At 58.5% G+C, this 19,736-nt stretch overlaps 5 protein-coding genes across 5 annotated transcripts; 3 read left to right on the top strand and 2 right to left on the bottom strand.

Moving 5' to 3' along the window:
• Positions 1–3,188: 3,188 nt before the first annotated feature.
• Positions 3,189–6,510, top strand: SPBR_01259 (lim domain containing protein; the record flags this gene model as incomplete). The annotated part of the gene is made up of 2 exons (XM_040759570.1): positions 3,189–3,264; positions 3,326–6,510. The coding sequence occupies 2 exons, from the start codon at positions 3,189–3,191 to the stop codon at positions 6,508–6,510; spliced, it is 3,261 nt and encodes a 1,086-aa protein (XP_040619318.1).
• Positions 6,511–7,000: 490 nt separating this feature from the next.
• SPBR_02101 (uncharacterized protein) lies at positions 7,001–7,458 on the bottom strand (the record flags this gene model as incomplete). Its single annotated transcript, XM_040760410.1, has 2 exons — positions 7,001–7,162; positions 7,198–7,458. 2 exons carry the CDS (start codon positions 7,456–7,458, stop codon positions 7,001–7,003), a joined length of 423 nt encoding a protein of 140 aa, XP_040619319.1.
• A 2,530-nt stretch (positions 7,459–9,988) lies between these two features.
• On the top strand, positions 9,989–13,171 carry SPBR_01269 (nuclear pore complex protein; the record flags this gene model as incomplete). The annotated part of the gene is made up of 2 exons (XM_040759580.1): positions 9,989–12,773; positions 12,840–13,171. 2 exons carry the CDS (start codon positions 9,989–9,991, stop codon positions 13,169–13,171), a joined length of 3,117 nt encoding a protein of 1,038 aa, XP_040619320.1.
• A 281-nt stretch (positions 13,172–13,452) lies between these two features.
• SPBR_01402 (prolyl-tRNA synthetase) lies at positions 13,453–15,723 on the bottom strand (the record flags this gene model as incomplete). The annotated part of the gene is made up of 5 exons (XM_040759713.1): positions 13,453–14,930; positions 14,985–15,114; positions 15,179–15,393; positions 15,456–15,549; positions 15,628–15,723. The coding sequence occupies 5 exons, from the start codon at positions 15,721–15,723 to the stop codon at positions 13,453–13,455; spliced, it is 2,013 nt and encodes a 670-aa protein (XP_040619321.1).
• A 481-nt stretch (positions 15,724–16,204) lies between these two features.
• On the top strand, positions 16,205–19,676 carry SPBR_01250 (ribosome biogenesis protein MAK21; the record flags this gene model as incomplete). The annotated part of the gene is made up of 2 exons (XM_040759561.1): positions 16,205–16,930; positions 16,986–19,676. The coding sequence occupies 2 exons, from the start codon at positions 16,205–16,207 to the stop codon at positions 19,674–19,676; spliced, it is 3,417 nt and encodes a 1,138-aa protein (XP_040619322.1).
• Positions 19,677–19,736: the final 60 nt, after the last annotated feature.

Here is a 19,736-nt window from a genome sequence, read left to right on the forward strand (position 1 = left end):
AGTCATCGCGAATAACCCGTGGAAATAAGAAAAGGCGGGGCGCCCCAAGTGGAGACGATTGGTTACCAGAGCTCGAAGAGGAAGTGCCATACGAAAATAAAGACCGTGTCTCCGTGTTACAGAGGAGAGAAACGAACCCTTGGCTGGCTATTCCTTATTCCCAGCTTGTTTCCAGACAAGGCAGTTGCAGCCTGCAACCCCACAGAGCCACGAAAACTCCAGACACACCAACTTGACGGAGCAGACGCGAGATCGGCGACGTTGGCCGGCGAGGATATCTCTATGACCAAATCCATCAAACCATCGATATGTGCATCGTAAAGCAAGGCCGATGTTAACAGGCTGCTTTCCAGAACAACATCCAGCCAATGATATGTCTCGGGTGTTGGTCTGGCACATCGACGACAACATTGGCTGTGTTGACATCATGTAGGACAGAAAAAAAACGAACAACGGCCTTGGCAGCAGGATGGCATCGGTAGGCTACTGCGTCGTGGACAGCCTCATGCGTCGTACGACGTCGTAAAGACGACACGGCATATGAACCTGACAGGAGAGAAAACTGGGTCCAGCCACGGAAACGACTGAGCCGTGTGGCACCATTTGAAGGCGGAGAACGACAAAACGCGCCTGGGTCTCGAGCTCGTGCTGATGATACCCATCGTGTAAAACGTGGTTACTAAACATTGTCAGCCGCGTTAAGAGCGAGGACTCAGGGACAAATTTAACAGCCCCGGTCGTATCCTCCGCGGGCAAACGATTGGCCATCGGGCAAACTGTTAAAGTGAAATAAGTGTAAGGGGCGTGAAACTATACGAATTTCGCGCAATACAACAGGTAATCAAGCCTCTATACGGAGACGGAGTGTCGACGACGAGGACGGAGCGGAGAGCTTGGCGCGGATTGCTGAGAGACACACCGAGCAAGTTTGGAAGAGATGGTTGTGAATGTAAGAGGCCCAAACGTAAAGCCCGCGGCACCCGAAATCCGGCACATGATCCCGCGCCATCAGGGCGTTTTAGGTGGGAATGCTTTAGGGTAAGACGCGCGGCACAGTTGCGTGCAGACGCGTTCAGAGTAGTTCATGTTGGGATTGTAAAACCGCCTTGGGCGGCGCGCCATTCTGCCGATGGCAGCCGCTCCATAATGCAACAACCATCGCTGAATCGTGAGGAAGAATACTACATGAAAACCAAAGACTAAATCCCATCCACAGACTGCAAAAGGCGCAATAGTATGCCGCATCTCTGAGTCACTCCGGGGTTTGAAACACGCCCCGGTACTATGGTAAAACTGAACTATCGTGCTCCTTACATCGGAACCTCAATCAATCGCCGGCACACTTCGCCTGAGTTGTCAAGAGCGTCAGCGCGAACCTTGCCTCGATTGGTTCCTGCATCTATCAGCCTTGCTCACTGAAGCGGCGGCCATGCAGACAACGGTATCCACAGACGATGATGGCCTGACCGGGCCGGAAAAGCTGCTTATTTTGTATTTACCGCGAGTGCGGAGCTCTCCGTACGAACGAAAGACGTCGTGCTCCGTACGGAGTTACGAGTTGTTCTGGGAGGCCTGGCGCAAGAAGCCACATCACCTGTTATCGTAAAACTTCTTTCTGAGCTGAGCCCTAGTAAATTCACTGCCGAAATGGGATAAGCACTTGTCATGCAGCCAGCAGTGCCAGCATAAAGAGGACGCATACCGTAAGATACAAAGATTTCCTGCAGAAGGTGCACACAGAGTGCACGCAGAGTGCACGCAGAAAACAAGCATGTGTCCAACGAATAGCATTCACTCTCCGACATGGCTCTGCACGGAGCCTGGCCCTGTCTTTCGCTTATGAATACGTGGAACTGTCGCAACAAAACATCACAACACCACGACCGACACGACAGCAGATGCCGACAAATAGAAGACAAAACGCCGAAAATATGGCATGGACATTAGCGGCGATGACCATGATTTACTTTTGATTACTTCTTACGTCTTGCGTCCTTCTGGAAGTCATAACAGGTGATTGTCACAGGTAAGGGGTATTCGATGGCAGTGAACCTGCTACTCGGACTCTGTAGAGTGCACACAACCTCCGCAACTGATGGCGCGGACAGGGAATGAAGCTTGGACGTCTTCCATGAACACCCAATACGGTCGTGCCAGTCGCCAACTCAGAAGCGCGCTTGTTGAAAGCTATCGTGACGATGGCCAAGAGCACATGATGCTTATTTATGATGTTTGCCGTTTGCCGCGCTGTTTTGCTAGCGGGTTATCGTAGCCTTCAGAGCCGCAATTGTCAAGCGCATCTATGATTCAGCTCGGCGCGGCTTGTTGTTGTTGTTTCGGTCGCGACTCTCAGCCGTCCGTTGTGTGAATCGCGAACAAACAGATCGCCGCCTCAGCTGCCTCATTAGCGTCCAGTGCGCTGTTGGAGCCCAAAACAGCTGAAATGGCGGCGGGCGATTAAAGGTATTAAATTGTAGGTCGAAATAATCCCCAAATTCGCCGTCTGGCCCGTCTTGGGCCACAGTTGTCTAGTCAACCGCTTAGAGTGGGGTAAACAAACGCAAATTGACAGGGGTCCTCTTTTTTGTATCGTATTTTGGCCCAAATATTGGAAAGGGTAGCAATAGCATTATTAGGGAAAGCACAGGTAATATTGGGCAGGTCGCAATTACCCAAAACAACCACAACCGGAGCGGAAGGAACAGGCCACAAAAAAGGAGTCACTTTTGTTCTCGTGCTTTTTCACGTCTCTTCACGCAATTCACCTCCCAAGACAGCGCATCACAACGCATCACAACGCATCGCAACACAATACAAGACGAAAACAGACCTGTCGCCTGCATTCGTTGCACTGTCCTTCCACTTTCACCGCTCGCTTCGTTCACCGCCCGCCGCCACATCCCTGTCTCACATCCAGACACTGTTTCTGAGCTCTCTTTATTTTCTGTGTTTCCGACTCTGCTCTACTCTGCCGCATCTTCTGCCCCAGCAACCTGGTCTACCGCTGTCAACAAGCTTCTTTATCTTCTCGTCGTCGTCGTTTTCGGACAACAGCTTCCTGTTCTCACCATCACGCACAACTCTCTCTTCTCAGTACCTAACGCAGATCTGCTTGTTTGTTTACCTCACCTGACCATAGCATCTTCTTGTCCTTTCGTCTCAAAATCTTCCGCCCCACGTTGCCTGCCATGTCGACCGTGTCGGCCCGCGGCAAGCCGAAAGACCGGACGCCGTCTGGCAACTACATGTCTAATGACCAGTTCGGTAGGTTGCACCCATGTCTTCTGGCTTCCCGAGGGCCCGCAGTTCCGTCTAACAACAACAGCAAACTACCTCGCCGACCTACGCAACAACCGCATTGCACGACCCGGTGGTACACGCCCGCTGCCGGCCACCAGTGGCAGCTCGTCTCGCCGTGACTCTGGCCGTGTTTCCGTTGGCAGCCGAGTCTCTTTTGGCATGCCCATGGTAGCCACCGCCGACGCCTTCTCCAGCTCCTCTTCGCACAGCCGCTCCCAGTCCGATGCCACAGCAACAACCGCTGCGCCTCCCGTCTCGGGCCGTCCTTCACTAGGCGGCCATTCCAATTCTGGCAGCGTCTCCTCCCGCTACTCCACTGTCACAGGCCGTGGCCGCGACTACTACCCGGCCGCCACCAGCGCCGCATCTTCAGCAGCACCTTCTGTTCGGCCCCTGCGGCCCGACGAGGTCGTGCCCACCGATACCTACATGGAGCGCGGCCAGCGCTGGATGGAGAAGGAAGAGGTTGTGTCGCTGCGCCATGCACTTGAGGATATGGACCTCAAGCAGCAGGACACGGCGGCATCCGGCGCTGTGTCCATGATCCCCACACCCGGCAGCGACGCTGTTCCCGACGAGCAGCGCATCTACGCAGCTGCCCTCGACGAGGCTGCGGAGCTTGTCTGGAAGCATCAGAACGGCATCAGACCGCCTGAGCCCGGCGCACCGTACCAATACAAGAACCATTTGCGCAAGAACAGTTACGCCCATGCCCGCACCGCTAGCGTCGGTCGGTATGGCAACGATATAGAGCCCAGTGGTCTCGCGCGGGACCCGGCCTCGCGCTCCGTCTCGGGCAGCTCTGCGGGATCCTCGGTCGATGCGTCTGGATCACGTCGCAGCCGTCACTCCTATGGGTCAAACCGTGTCGTCAGCAATGGCAGTGGTGCGAGCGGCAACAGCGGTAGCAACAGTGTCCGCCAAAGCCTGGACCAAGCCCGTGATACCACGTCGTCCAATCCGTCTGTGCCTGCTGCTAGTGGCTCTCTGCGCTCCAAGACGTACAATGGCCTTGCTGGTGGCCCCCGCCCCATGGTGTCGGCCTCGTTTTCCTCAACCGGTGCTGCGAACAATAAAGCAGCCGCCACTGGCCGTCGCCGGAGTAGCATGAAGCGCAACATCAGTGGTGAGATTGAGAAGCCCTTTTCGGGCGACCAGATCTACGAGGAGCCCGAGACTTCGACGCCAGACAAGCGGGCCAAGGCCACGACCACCACGGACACGGGCAGCAGCAGTGTTTTGCAGGTGAAGCCAGATAGTGTTGTGAACAACAGCACCGTCGGCGGAGCACACACTGGTGGTCTCTCCAAACTGGTTTCGCGCTACGAAATCCATCGCAACGCACCCTCGCAGTCGCGGAATCCGCAATATACCGTCAACAATGGCACGGAAGCGACGCTGTCCAACACCAACGCTGTTGCGTCCCCGGATGTGGCGCGCAAAAATGGCGTGGAGATTCGCAGCGATGACATTCGCCAAGCGACCAGCATGAAGTTGAAGGACCGCAACCCCAAGCTCCCCACTCCGTCCTTTGTCAGCGATACCCCGGGACGACCGATTGTAAGCTTTGACGCCAACTGGAAAGACCCAACCCAGGTTGAGGCACAAGCAGACAAGGCGGCTACTGATGTGAAGCCAGGCGTCCGGGAGACGAACTTCCCCAGTCATGTCCCCATCAACGCACCCAGCAGTGCACCCAGCAGCGGCAACCATGCCGGCCCCTTCCAAAAGATTCGCAAGATCAGCCCAAAGAACATCTTCGCCCGGCGACATCAGCAGCAGCAACTTCAACAGCAGCAACAACAGCAAACTACGCCGGCCGTTGCTGTCACGCCTCCTACGGATTTTCGGTCGCCGCCGCCTGTCCCGCCGCAACAGCAGCAGCACCAACTGCAGCACCAACAGCAGCACCAGCCGCGCCCGCAAGCACGTAACATTTTCAGTCGCCCCCCCGCTGCTCAGGTAAACCCTGTTACCTCGGTGCCGACCATTTGCGTGTCGGAAGAACCATCGCCGGCTGCTCCTGTGTCTCAGGCGCCCATACCCATTCCCTCCATTGCGGTGTCCGAAGACCCCACTCCGTCCGCACCTGCTTCTCGGCCGCAGCCCGCTCCTCCAAACCCAACTATCGTTCTTCCCGGTGACGACGATGTGGCTCAAGCTCCTTCATCTGCCCCGTCCCAACGATCCAATGTCCCCGACATCCTGGTCCCGGGTCATGGTCGATACGCTCGTGGCCCGGCCGTACCACCTATTCCAGTCATCTTGACCCCCGACGACAGCGGCGACAACAATACCGATTTTAGTCCTAGCCCGCCCGTCATAATCACGACGCCTTCCGTCCAATCCTCCTCAACATCTTTGGCACGACCGCTCCCTGCGCCAGGTGGCCGGTCTGGTGCCGGCAACCATCCTGCACCTCGCAGCCACTGGTCGCGTGCCCATGGTCACCATCCTGCCCTGCCTTCGTCGTCGACCGGCAGCGTTCGTGGCAGCCGTGCCACAGCTTGCTGCCACGAATGTCGGAATCCCATCGAAGGCCGTTTCATCTCCCTTGCCGGCCTCCCTGGTGCAGCAAGCAGTGGCAGCAATGGATCCGAGCGTTTCCACCCACAGTGCTTCCGCTGCTATTCCTGTGGCACGGGGCTGGAAGCTCTCGAAATCTCGCCCGAACCCGAAGAGTTCCGCAACGCGCGTCTCCATCGCATCGCCCTGCGCGCCCGTGGCGAGATTTTGGAGGAGGCACCTGGTGAGACGATGGGCGAGGATGGCGACGACCGCCTGCGCTTCTTCTGCCACCTGGACTGGCACGAATTGTTTGCGCCGCGCTGTAAGCACTGTACGACGCCCATTGTCGGTGAGCACGTCGTCGCGTTGGGCGAACACTGGCATGTCGGCCACTTCTTCTGTGCCGAGTGCGGCGAGCCCTTTGGGCCTGGCGCAACACACATTGAAAAGGACGGCTATGCCTGGTGCGTGTCGTGTCAGACACGTCGCACGGAGCGCCGCGCCCCCAAGTGTCGCGCCTGTGGGAAAGCCGTCATTGGGCAGTACGTACAGGCGCTGGCCGCCGAGTGGCACGACGACTGTTTCCGGTGCGCCGTCTGCAGCGGCGGCTTTGTCGATGGCCAAATCTTTCCGCGAGAGGGTTCTGGCGGCCTCATGCAAGTCGTATGCACCATGTGTCGCCAACGGGAGCTCAAAGCGTGAACGAGGGTCGGGATGTGAAGTAGTGAAGAAACATTGACGTTCAAGTCTGGATGATTTGTCTGGTTTTGATTTATTCGCATGGCTTTGGCTCGCGGAAAACGTGCTTTGTTTGATCGTTTTTGGTATTCTTCGTTTTGTTCTGTTTTTCCTCGGCGCTGCTTTCTGCTCTTTTGATGCACTTCACGCTCAAGATTTAATGATGACACATGTCCCATTGTTTAAATGAAAACAAACGTTTTGCCGCCAAAATCACAAAGGACACGACACGACGATGTGGAGGATTATTTTATTTGCCTGTTCAGGCCGTACCCTGATTTCGAAAGTGTGTGTATATCATCTTCCCAAACTCCATTGGCTGCCCTCGCGGACAGCCATCTACTGCCATCTACTGCCATCTCCAGCAACTCGTATCTCTGTGGTTTTCGTCGTCCGAGTAGATTTCGCCCGCTCCCCGTTGCCGTTTTCTGACCCAGGTCTACCATGCCCTCTCCTAGTTGCCACCACCCAGCTGCTCTTGGTGCACCTCCAACGTGTCCGAGTCCTGCATTTCCAGCTGTGACGAGTTAGCAAGTGTTTTTGGAGGGCCGACCTTTCGCTCAGAGCCGTAAGTGGTTGGCGGGTGCTCGCCTTCGCTTTCGCTATCCGATGCCACCTAGGTGGAGAGGGGTGGGGAAGGCGGGAACCTACCGTGTCCGGCGTGTCGCTCGGCTGAACGCGCTGGCCGTCAAACAGGAACCGCACCGACGACAGGGACTTGCCCTGCCGATCGCAGAACGCCGTCATCAGCTTCTCCAGCTTCGTCGTCCGCTTGATCTTGAAAAAGACCTCGTTGTTGTTGTCCGTCACCTTGATGTTGAGGTGCTCCACGGGCGCGGCCGCCTCGCCGTTGCCGCCGGCGGCAGCGCCGTCCTTGTTGTCGGTGGGGTTGGGGGTGTTGGTCTCCGACATGGTGGTGGCTGCGAGGTTGTCGTGTCTGTGATTTCTACAACGAGGACGCTTGTTAGTTGTCGTCCTGAGCCCCATCTTGATGCTGTCTCTGGACATGTAGAGCCTGCCGCTGCCTCGTTGCGCTGCTGCCTAGTACAGGGCGCAGCAACACGCACGGGAGCGTCCCCCGGGCTGGCCCGGACAGATCTCCTCCCACAGCATCGACGCTTTTCCCCTTGCTCCATCTCAGTCCGGCATGTCTCGCGGAGCGGTACGCGCCCCGCCCATCAGTTGCCTGAGCGCGATCGCATGAGGCAACCGGGTGCTGGTGGGCGCGTCAAATGGTGGATAGCACTTACCGATGGAAGCGTGATGCGGGGGCTGTGTGCGTTGCGCGGTTGCGACTGGGCGGTGTGGCGTTCGATGCGATCGTCGGATGCGATGCCGATGATTGCCAGACAAGCAAAGAGAAAGGGAAAATTGGAGAATGGCACAGTGTCACCGGGAACAGTGTTGGTTGTTGAGAGGAAGACTGGTGTGTCAAAGAGAGAATAGGAAAGAGGGAGAAAGAAGAGAGAAGAAGGGAGCAAGTCTGGAAAAAAGAGGTCCAAAAGTCGAGACGAAAAATAGTGGCTGTCGTCAGAACCGCGAGAGGCGACAAAGAGACGGAAAGCGTGACAGGGCGTCTTAGCGGCAGTGAAGGGCACGCACGAGAGAGAGGGGCCGGTAGAGAGGGGAGCGACTTAGCATTACAGCGGCAAGGGGGGTGGCGGATAGTGGACAGGTGGGAAAGCGTGTTAATAATAGGCGGTGGGCACCAACAGGTAGGCGCGGTTACGGTATGGCCAAAGTGGCGCAAGACGCAGCGTGTTTGGGGAAGGAGCCAACCGCTAACAGGTATTCACGGATGCCGGACTGTGCAGTAATTACCAAACTGGTACGAAAACAGGCCAACAAAGGCCGGATTGGGTTGTGTGCAAAAGAACACAACATGGCAAAACGACGTGAAGCAAACAAAATGTTTATAATTCAACAGAGGGGGATCACGCCCTTCATGAATTGCTGTCGACGTAATGGCACGCACACGTGACTTGCACTGAGATGTTGTTCCAAGTTAAAAGGGCAGGAACAACGGGTCGATGCGAAGGGAAGGAAGGCTTTACACAAGGCACTAACAAAGGCAATCGCCAGACACTGTTGAGATCAGGTCTTTTCTCCTTTAACAACGACCAGCATAACTGGACAAATCCCGTGGCCACATCAACTACGGCTCTCCATTATAGTGTCCCGTGCATTCAGAGCTTTGTTTACACACGCAGCTTACCTTTCCATTGGCCACCGACGACAGCATGGCAAGTTGACTGGCGGGCGGCCGATTTGCCCCCAAATCTGTCCAGAACAATCAATCACTCGACCACGACATCTAACCGCTTCCCAGGCGAACAAGAAGCTCGAGGCCGATCTCGTGACCGACCCGCCGTGCCATCCGCGAGCAGTGAGTGCCGCCTGTCCCTGTCCCGTGATGTTGTCCACCGAGACTAACCGACCGAATGCAGTGCGCGATCCAAGGTGACACCAGCTCTTGATGCACTCCGCAAGATGCTCTGATCTGACACGCGACTGACATCCCAGACTGCCTCACAAAGAACGGCTACAACCAGGACAAGTGCGAGCACCTCGTCGACGCACTCTACGAATGCTGCCAGACGTTTTACAATCGCAACGGCGACAAAGCCTCGACAGTGAGCTGTCCCAAGCCCGACTTGCTGCGTCTCAAGCTCCAGCAGCGCAAAAAGCAATGATCCGAGATAGACAGCAGACAGATGTAGAAAAATTAGGAAAGATAGAGCCAAAGAGATGTGCACTCGTCCAGATATAACGTCCCCTAAACCGCGCAAAAGAATGCACCTCAGGCAACAATTTCGGAGAGTGCATGGTTACTCTAGGCATTCATTGAGCACGCTGGAGATCCGTTTGAACCTGAGCAAGCAGTGAAGGTCTTGCTCCGAGACTCTAATATGAAAGCCGATGATTTAAGACATTGATAAAGAGAAAAGAAGAAGAGAAATTTCGAAAAGAGGCAGAAAATTCGGCGTGTGCTTTTAAGGCGCACATTTCCGGTGCAGACTGTGGGTCTGATCACGTGAACAGCTTGACCGCTTTACGTGCACAGCGCGTCGCGGTCTCTCCAGGCACAGAGAGAAGGAAGCTCCAGCACCAAGCAGGTCCACTAAGGCGGCAGCTCGACGAACACCAAAAAAAAGGCAGAAAAACAAATCAACGACAATTCAATCGCATCGTGCACTGCCAACACCCACGCAGCCACCATACATACCGCCAACGAATGCACGGCAGCACATGGTGACGCTCAAAGTCGACAAATACGACCGCTGAATTGCCAGTGGATCGCTGCCCGGTGGCACCTGGTTCGCCCGTGCCTGCGAAGCAACCATCACGACTCGATTATTTACTGTTTGCAGCTCACGAGGCTGCATGCGACCCGGCCTCACTTCCCACACATCAGACGCGGGCTCTGTACCCACAGCCCGCCATGGCGTACATTGAGGACGAGCGCGACCTCGTGCCCGCCGACGAGCTGCACCTGGGCGAGGACGTGGGCGAGGAGGTCGAGATCTTTGCCAAGTTCCTCGACGAGTGCGTCATTGCCCGCGGATCGGCCCCCGAACAGCGCGCCCGCATCTTCAAGCTCGTCGACCACTACTACGGCTATGCCCGCGAGGTAGCCGACGTGCTACGCGAGCGGGTGCGCCTCGCCCGGCTGGCACGAGGCAGCAGCGGCGAGAGCACCGCCAGCAGCCAAAACAACATTGGCAGCAATAGAAATACAAACACATTGACGGGACGGCGGGCAGGACTGCGATCAGGACTGCGGTCAGGCGGGGGCATGGACATCGACAACCGGGCGGCGCTGCAACGGCAGGACGATGCGGGCTCCGACGACGACGACACAGCAGCCAGTGCCCAGCGCTGGGAAGAGGAGGCGCAGACGTGGGATCTGCTGCGGCGCCTGCTGCCATTGCGGTACCGCGACAGGTCGACAGCAGCAGCGACGACGACTGGCCCTGGATCAGCAGGAGTCTCAATACGCCGCTCAGGCGGCGCCGACAAGCCGCCACAGTCTCGCCGCGAGTACTGGGCCGACTTTGTTCTGTCCGAGCCCAAGGCCCGCGAGCGCAAGACCATTCTCGAGTGGCTGCAGTCGAGCGCCAGCAGCAGCGGACCGGAGATTGACGAGGTCGTGCAGGAGCTGCAGCGCAACGCCGAGCGCGGCGAGATCCTTGCCCACGGCTGGCTGCACACCCGCGGCGCCATCAAGCAGCACAAGCGTCTCCTGGCCACCTCCGAACCGCTCGACCCAAACAGCCCGGATGTGCGCGACTCCAACCTCGACGCGCCGCACCGCCTCGTCACGCAGCTGGACCCGGACGTCGTGACGCGCCAGGGCCTGGTCGGCCGCAAGCTCGCACCGCAAGATGCCTTCTTTGAGCAGGCCATCTGGCTCGGGTGCTACGAGCTGCTTCGCCGCGGCAAGAGCATGACCGACATCCGCGACTGGTGTGTCGAGCGCACCGAGGTCTGGCGCGCCGCTTCCATCTCGGCGCTGCCGCTGGCCAACGACGATGTGGCCGGCGAGGACGACGATGCTCCCGAATTCGATTGCCTGGCCACCGTGCTGTGGCGCCGCATGTGCTACCGGCTGTCCCAGGAAGGCAGCGCCAGCCAACACGAGCGTGCCGTCTACGGTATCCTGTCGGGCGACCTGGCCAGCGTCGAAGCGGTTGGCGCATCGTGGGACGACATGGCCTTCGCCAAGTACAACGCGGAGCTGCGCGCACAGTTTGATGCCTACCTGATCCGCCAGGCCGACTCGGCCGCCGTCCACTCGCTGCTTATCCTGCACGGCGACGTGCCGGTCGGCTACGCGTCCGATGCGACGTCGTCTTCCCCACGCCACGCACATCCATCCACGTCCGCGCCTTCTTCCGCCGCCCCCTCATCCTTTTTGCGCGATCGCGACGGCCGTGCGCGTAGCAGCAAAGCCGTTGCCAACACGCCGGCCAAGGCCCTCCAAGCCGCCATGATCGACGAGAAGCTCGACAGCTTCTTGTTCCAGCAGGGCCTGCTGCTGGCCGAGTATGCCAACGCCACACAGCCCTCCAAGCTGATCCCCAAGTACGACACCACCACCACACCGACCACGGCCATCGACGGCAAGTTTATCGAACCGACCGACTGCCACGGCCTGCGCATTCTCGCCCACGTGCTCATTGTCGTGTCCGCCCTCGATAAGCTCGATGGCAAGGGCAAGGACGTTGCCGCACTGGGCCCGCTGGCACGCCGCCACCAGACCGAGGAGCACGCCGTCGCGAGCTACATCAGCTTCCTGCGGCTCGCCCGCCTCGAGGAACTCATCCCGCTGTACGCGTCCAAGCTCATGGGCGATCGCTGCTACACCAACATGGCCCTCAACCTGATCCACATTGAGGAGCGTGACGTGCAGCAGCGGCTGTTGCTGCTGATGCGCAAGCTCGGCCTCGACCCGGTCAAATTTGTCAAGACACTGCCACAGCTGTTCTTGGCCGACGTCACCGAGGCCGAGGCCGAGGCCGAGGCGGACGAGGGCGCGGGCAATGCCAAGCCCGCGTGCACCGAGTTCAGCATGCTACAAAACAGCGCCCCCACGCTCAAGTTTGGCCGCCTCATCAAGACGGGCCTGTTTGGCACGGCGGCGGACCTGCCCGGTGACGCCGACGGTGTTCTTCTGGTCGACAAGGCCGACGAGCTGCTGATCCGGTCTATGGAATGGATGATGCTCGTGGACGGCCTGGCACTGGAGACGTGCGATTTCGGCGTGCGCATCTACAAGTACTTCTTGCGCAACGCGCACCTCACGGCCGCGCGCATCTTGGCGTCACGCGTCACCTGCTCCGAGATCATCCGCCACAAGACTCGCTTTGGCCGTGACCTGCCCGAGGAACCGGACCCGTCGTGGTGGGACGATGTGTTTGGCCCGCCGTCGCGTCTCACCGCTGAGGATGATGACGACATGGCCATGGCCATGGACGACGACGTGCCGACCGATGTGTCCAAGGGCCAGGTCGCGGCGCATGCCCGGCCGCTGTTCGAGCTCGAGTGCCTCGTCAACGCGCTGGACTGCCTCGAAACGACCGCCATGATGGCCCACATGATGATCAACGAAGCGCCCGACCCGGCCCGCGACCGCAACATTGCCGGCAACATTGACGACAATGCCAAGTACATTTCGGGTTTTATGAAGCCTCTCCTCAAAGACTGGCTGCTCCACTCGGTGGATGGTACGTCTCTCGTTGCCCTTTCTGATTTCCCCCTTTTTTTTGTTTGCCAACATGCTAACCTCCCAGACAACCCCGACTACACCCTCCTGCGCGCTTCGTACCTCCCCCAGGTCGTCATCGGCTACGCCAGCACGCTGCAGTTCGCCGGCACCACCAGCTCCCGCGACTACCTGCTCGAGTGCATGGAGCTCGCCGCCGTCGTTGCGGCGCCCGACAACAGCGACGTGGCCGGTGTGCTTGTGTCGACGGGCCACATGAAGGAGCTTGTCGAGTCGTTTGCCTCGTGCAGCAAAGCGCTGGCCATCTGGACGAGCGACATGAAGAAGGGCCCCGGTTCCAGCTCCAAGAAGAACCGCGAGATGGGCTGGTCGCGCGAGCTCTGGTCTGTGAAACAGTAGAACGGTTGTGGGTGTGGGAGGAAGGACAGGGGAAAGACCGCCTGTAAAATATTCCATTTTCATTTCTGCTTTTCATATTTGTTGCGGATTTTCTACTACAACTGGGCATCGGCACGCGCGTGTTTTCGTTTTTCTTTTTTCTTTTCAATTTCATGGTTTTGATAGCAATTGAAATGTTTCCGCCCATGTTCTATTTTTATTAATATAATAGATGCCATCCTACTGTAATCCTCAGCTTGAAGTAAAATGTTAAATTCATTACATATCGTACACTCTGTCCATTACAGTTGGTCAAGCAAACCTGCGACAAAGGCTCGCAGATCTCGCAATGGCACCTCCGTTTTCACGCCCAACTGCCGGCACTGCACTTCCACCAGGCCGTCCAGCGGCAGACTATCTGCACGAGCAAAATCGTCCGTGCCGACGCTCTTGAACCATGCCATGCCCACAACAACGACCACCGGGTATCCCATCAGGTCGGCATCCTTGAGCTTGTAGAGCAGCGACGCACCATTGCGGTCATCGAGCACGACGTCCAGTTCAGCTTCCGCTGTGCCTTTGGAGGACGCGTTCGTCCGGCCAGCCAGAATATCGTACACACCCTCTGCCACCGCCGCTTGGGCCGGAACCTTTGCCGCGCCGGCCTTGGAAGGCCTGGGCGGCGCCATAATCACCGCCACCTCGAACGGCGCAATCGCCCGCGGCCAGTTGAGACCCTGCTGGTCAGCCAGGTGGTCTGCGACGGCGCCGAGGATCCGCGAGATGCCCAGGCCGTAGCAGCCCATCTCGGGCACGATCGTGGCCTGCGCGCCCGCAGCGCCGCTGCCCTCGGCCGGTATCTTGACATCCAGGGCCTCGGGCGCTGTGTAGCGCGTGCCAAGGTAAAATGTGTGGCCCAGTTCGATTGCGCGGTCTACGACAAGCGTGCCGTGACCGTGGCAGCGCGGACAGTCGTCGCCGGTACGCGGCTTGGCAAAGTTGAGGGAGCGGCCGGTGCCGTCAGCAGTGGTAGGCGCTTCGACATCAAAGTAGCGGGTGATCTCGTCTGCATGGCCCGTTGTTGTAGAACCGAACAAGGGCCACTGACGGGTGTTGATGTCCACCGCTGCAGCCAAAGAACCGTCACTCTGTACGAGTCGCTGGTCGACGAGATTGACAATCTTGGGACGGCTGGCAGGTTCTGTGTCTGCCTCTGTATCGGTCTTGAGCTTGGCCAGCACGCCATTCCAAGCAGCGGCCGCGTTCTCGATGCCCGAGTGCAGGTCCGGCACAACCGCCTTGACAGCGTGAGGGTCAATGTCGTCGTCTGACAAGCGCACCGTCTCGCCCGTCGCTGCATTGATGGCCTCGGCCGGGTACCATACATTGACGAGCGTCGTGTGGTTGCGCGAGATGCCGCGCCACGCCTGAGCGTACTTGACTTCAAGACCTGCTGCTTTGGGAGCCACGGTTGCCTCCAGCACCTCCGTGTTCGCCACCAGATCGCAGCTGCTACAGTGAGCAACGTAGTCTTCGCCTAGAGAGGCTGCCAGGTGGTACTCGTGGCTCAGATTGCCGCCCATGTCGCCTGAGCTGGCTTGAGCCGCGAGTACAGGCACCTTGAGGGTGGCAAAGATGGCTGCGTAGGCGGCGCGAACATGATCGTAGGTGGCCATGGCGTCCTCCACCGAGGCGTCGAAGGTGTACATGTCCTTCATGAGGAACTCGCGTGAGCGCAGGATGCCGTGCCGTGGACGCATCTCGTCGCGGTATTTGCGGGCTGGCAGACGGTTAGATGACGGCGCTTCATATCAGGGTAGACTGCTGAACGTACTAATTTGATACAGCCGCAAGGGCAGGCCGCGGTACGACCGCACGTTCTGAGAAACCAGCTCGGTAATCTCCTCCTCGTGCGTTGGCGACAACAGATACTTGGCTTCTTTTCTATCGGCGAATTGGAACAACTATCAATGTTAGCCGCATTTCACCTTTGGCGTTTCCAGCCTGACACCCATCTCACCAACATACCTCTGACTGCACATTCTGCAGGCGGCCGCTTCGTGCCCAGAGATTCGCAGACGAAATGCTCGACAGCGACACCCGCGAGCCGCCAATGGCCTTCATGTGCTTGTCCACAAGCGCCTCGATCTTGTCCTGGACTCGAAGCCCCATTGGCAGCATGTGGAAGACGCCCGAATGCGCTTGGCGGAAGAAGCCCGCTCGTATGAGCTTTGCATGGGATTCTGGGGCCGTTAGAAGGGAGACATTGGTATCAATTAAATGTCAACGACTCTTGGAAACGTACCTTCGTCATGTTTGGCGTCTTTCAGGAAGACTTGAGGTGCCGGCAGCCAAATGTTGGACAGTCTGTTCCGGTGGTCCTGCTGCATCCGACGTTTCTGCAGTCTGGTTAGACAACTGTTCTCTTCAGACTGTACATTCCAAGCTCTGTACATGACCCGAAGCCTCTTGCTTACTGCTTGTCGCGTCAATGGCGCAAATGGGCAGATGTCGCCCGTCGATGTCCTTGAGGACGGCCGTAATGCCGGCCGGAATGCCGACCGGAGGGCCATTGCCGAGCAGTCTATGTGCTATAATTAATGCTCAAGTGCCTATACCATTGGATCGGACCAAGGAACCGAACAGCGGCCTGTGGTGGTTGCTCGTGTCGAGGCTTGCCGTTGGCATAGATATGTTTTGCTGTTTGGATGTACCTGAATAGTGGCATATCGCTTTTGTCAGTGACCGTTGGTGCTAACGACCGCCAATAGCACCTTCCTCCGTCGAAAACAGCGACTTCCCGCGCCAATGGACTGGAAATCGCAAATTAGGAAAGCGGTGAGGGACACCTTCGGCGCCATTGAGGAAGGCGCCCCGCTAAAATTTCGAAAATGGGGCAGAAAAAGCCTGGCGAAAAAAAGTTTCTTGGGAAAGAGCGACGCCCTGCCAAAACAGTCAAAAATCGCGATAGCAGGGTCAATTCGTTTCTCGAACTACGCCTCAACCACCCGACAACACCCAGGCCGACTTGCACCGCCTACCACCCCCCACAATATGGCTCCGAACATGTCCAAGGCGTCAAAGGGCAAGGCTGGCAATGCCAACGGCAACGCTTCGGCGGGCGCCTTCAGCCAGGCGTCGCTTACGCAGTTGACGGCCCAGATCGACCGCGACCTTGAGACTCGGAATGCCAAGAATCTCAACGGCGGCAAGCGGAAACGCAGCGAAGACGACGGGGCTGTCGACAAGATGCAGCGAACACAGAAGACGCAGAAGACGCAGAAGACACAAAAGAAGCAGCCGACGAACGAGAAGCCTCGACGGAAAGAGAAGGCCCCGGCTGCCGCCACCGACAAGAAGACGGTCATGCTCGACGAGATCAAGCTGCTGGGTGGCAACGAAGACGACTTTGACCTGGTAGCCGGCATTGACTCGGATGCGGAAGACGGTGGCGCGAGTGTGGGCGGCAAGGAAGACATGTCGCTGGACGCGGCCTTCCAGAGCGAACTGGCCAAGTTTGCGGCTGGTCTGGGCTTTGACGAAGTGCGCTTGGAAGACGAAGACGATGAAGCTGCAGAGGAAGAAGTAGAGGAGCAGGTAGCAGAAGAAGAGGTTGAGGAGGAAGAGGAGGACGCAGAGGAGGAAGACGAAGACGAAGACGAAGAAGACGAGGAGGACGAAGAGGAAAAGGAGCATGCACCGCCGCCAGTCGTTGCAACACCCAAGGCTGTCCCATCTACGGATCCGTTTCTGCCAAGAAACCCCAAGTTCTCACAGCTGGTACGTGACATGCACAGCTTGCTACTTCTGCGCCTTCACACTGCTAACCATACAGATGCTTGAGCCTCGCGCTGAGTGGCACACGGCAGACGTCGGCGACCTCCCGGCCCCCATATCGGACGACATTGGCCGCTTCTCGCACACCATCAAAAGCCTCGCGGATTACGCCGAAACGCTCGTCGAGACCGACGCCAACGCCTACCGCACCATCACCTCGGCCTCCTCGTCCCACCGCTTCATGTCCACCATCATGACCTCCGGTACCATGTCCGACAAAGTCTCTGCGCTGACCCTCGAGGTCCAGGAGGCGCCCATCCACAACAGCAAGGCGTTTGAGAACCTGTTGGCTTTGGCAGGCAAGCGCAGCCGTGGCGCCGCTATTGCTGCGCTCGGCGCACTGGTCGATTTGCTCGGCAATGGCGTTGTCCTGCCCAGCGACCGCCGCCTGCGGTCGTTCCATGCCCAGCCGGCGCTGCTGGGCGCGCTGCAGTCCGAGAGCCCTGCGACCGTACTCGCCTGGAAGCCACACCTGCCGCTGCCCGGCGGCATCACCAAGGCACACCTGATGCTCTGGAAGTACGAGGACTGGCTCAAGGATGCCTTCTTCCGCATGCTGCAGCAGCTCGAAGTGTGGTGCAACGATGAGATCGAATACTCTCGCTCGCGCTCGCTCGACTTTGTTTTCGGCCTGCTGCGCAGCAAGCCCGAGCAAGAGGCCAACCTTTTACGCCTGCTGGTCAACAAGCTCGGTGACCGCGAGCGTAAGATCGCGTCGCGTGCATCATATCTGTTGCTGCAGCTGCTCACGACACATCCGGGCATGAAGGCAATTGTGGTCCAGACGATTGAGCAGGAGATTCTGCTGCGGCCCGGCCAGAGCCTACGCGCCAAATACTACGCTATCAACACGCTGAACCAGACGATTCTGAGCAACAAGGAGCCTGCGATTGCGGACAGCCTGGTGCGGGTGTACTTTGAGCTGTTTTTGACGCTGCTCAAGAGCGGCACACTTGGCGCCATCGACATTCCCGGCGCCGACAACCTGGGTGAGAACGCGGACGCGGCCAAGGACTCGGCTGCCAAAGACAGCAAGAAGAAGTGGAAGCGCAGCTACAACGACAAGACCAAGGCTGGCAAAGACGGCAAGAAGGGCGGCAGCGCGGCCGATAAGAACGAAGGCACCGAGAAGGACGTCTCGGAAAAGCTCGTGTCGGCGCTGCTGACGGGTGTCAACCGCGCGATCCCATTTGCCAACACGGACAACACGACGCTCGAGAAGCACATGGACACGCTGTTCCGCATCACGCACTCGTCCAACTTCAACACGAGCATCCAGGCGCTGATGCTGGTGCAGCAGGTGGCCGGCTCGAAGCAGATTTCGGTGGACCGCTTCTACCGCACGCTATACGAGTCGTTGCTGGACCCGCGCCTGATCATGTCGTCCAAGCAAGGCATGTATCTCAACCTGCTGTTCCGGGCGCTCAAGAACGACGTCGACGTGCGCCGGGTCAAGGCCTTTGTCAAGCGCATGCTGCAGATTGCGACGCTGCACCAGCCGCCGTTTATTTGCGGCGTGCTGTTCTTGGTGGCGGAGCTCGAAGCGACGTTCCCGGATCTCAAGGCCCTGCTCAACGAGCCCGAGTTTGGCGACGACGACGAGGAGGAGTACTACCGGGATGTGCCGGAAGACGGTGACGAGGCGGCGGCCCAGCAGGCTGACGACGCGAAGAAGGCCGAGGAGAAGAAGCGCCCCGTCTACGACGGCCGCAAGCGCGACCCCTCGTACAGCAACGCCCAGAACAGTTGCCTCTGGGAGCTTGTGCCCTACTTCCAGCACTTCCACCCGTCGGTCACGGCCTTTGCCACGAATCTGTTGGTGCGGCAAAAGTCGCTGCCGAAGCCCGACATGGCCAACCACACGCTCATGCACTTCTTGGACAAGTTTGTGTACCGCAACGCCAAGGCCGTCGATGCCTCGGCGTCCAAGGCTCGTGGCGCATCCATTATGCAGCCCGTGGCGGCCAGCAACGGCAGCATGACGGGCGCCGCGCAGATTGTGGCGCCCAGCGGCGCGTCGGGCGCTTCCAAGCAGACGGTGGCCATCAACTCGGCGGCCTTCTGGGGCCAAAAGGCCGAGAACGTGGCCGCCGAGGACATCTTCTTCCACACGTACTTTTCGCAGATTGGCAAGCAGTCGCAGACGAGCCGTGCAGCCAAGCGCGCGGCCAAGCAGGAGAAGGCGGCCGCCAAAGCCGGAGCTGCTGCAGCTTCAGCGGAGGGCGGCGAGGACGTCTCGGATGCTGAAGAGGAGGAGATCTGGAAGGCACTCAAGGGCTCGCGGCCCGACATTGAGGGCGAGGACGAGGGCGCCGATCCGGACATGGATATGGACGATGACGACGACGACGACGATCTCGAGGAGCTCAAGGACCTGCTCAACATGTCGGACAGCGATGACGACGATGACGACCTCGACGACGACGCGTTTGACGGTGCGGAGGGAGCTGGTGCCGCCGCCGGCGACGATATGGACGTCGACGGTGGCGTTGAGTTTGCCGACTTTGCCGACTTTAGCGACGAAGAGGGCGCTGCCGGCGCCGACGAGGACGGTCTGGTGTCGCTAGCCAGCAAGAACGGTCGCAAGGCGGGCCGCGAGCGGCGCAAGGAGCTCAAGGCGCTGCCGACGTTTGCCTCGGTCGAAGACTACGCCGAGATGCTCGGCCAAGAGGAGGACGAGGATTACTAGGGGAAAGAGAAGGATTGGTGTTGGTTCATTTAGACGGGGCGATTTGCCCTTTGCCATTTA

This window comes from Sporothrix brasiliensis (genome assembly GCF_000820605.1).
Source record: "Sporothrix brasiliensis 5110 chromosome Unknown Cont18, whole genome shotgun sequence".
Taxonomy (NCBI): Eukaryota; Fungi; Ascomycota; class Sordariomycetes; order Ophiostomatales; family Ophiostomataceae; genus Sporothrix; species Sporothrix brasiliensis.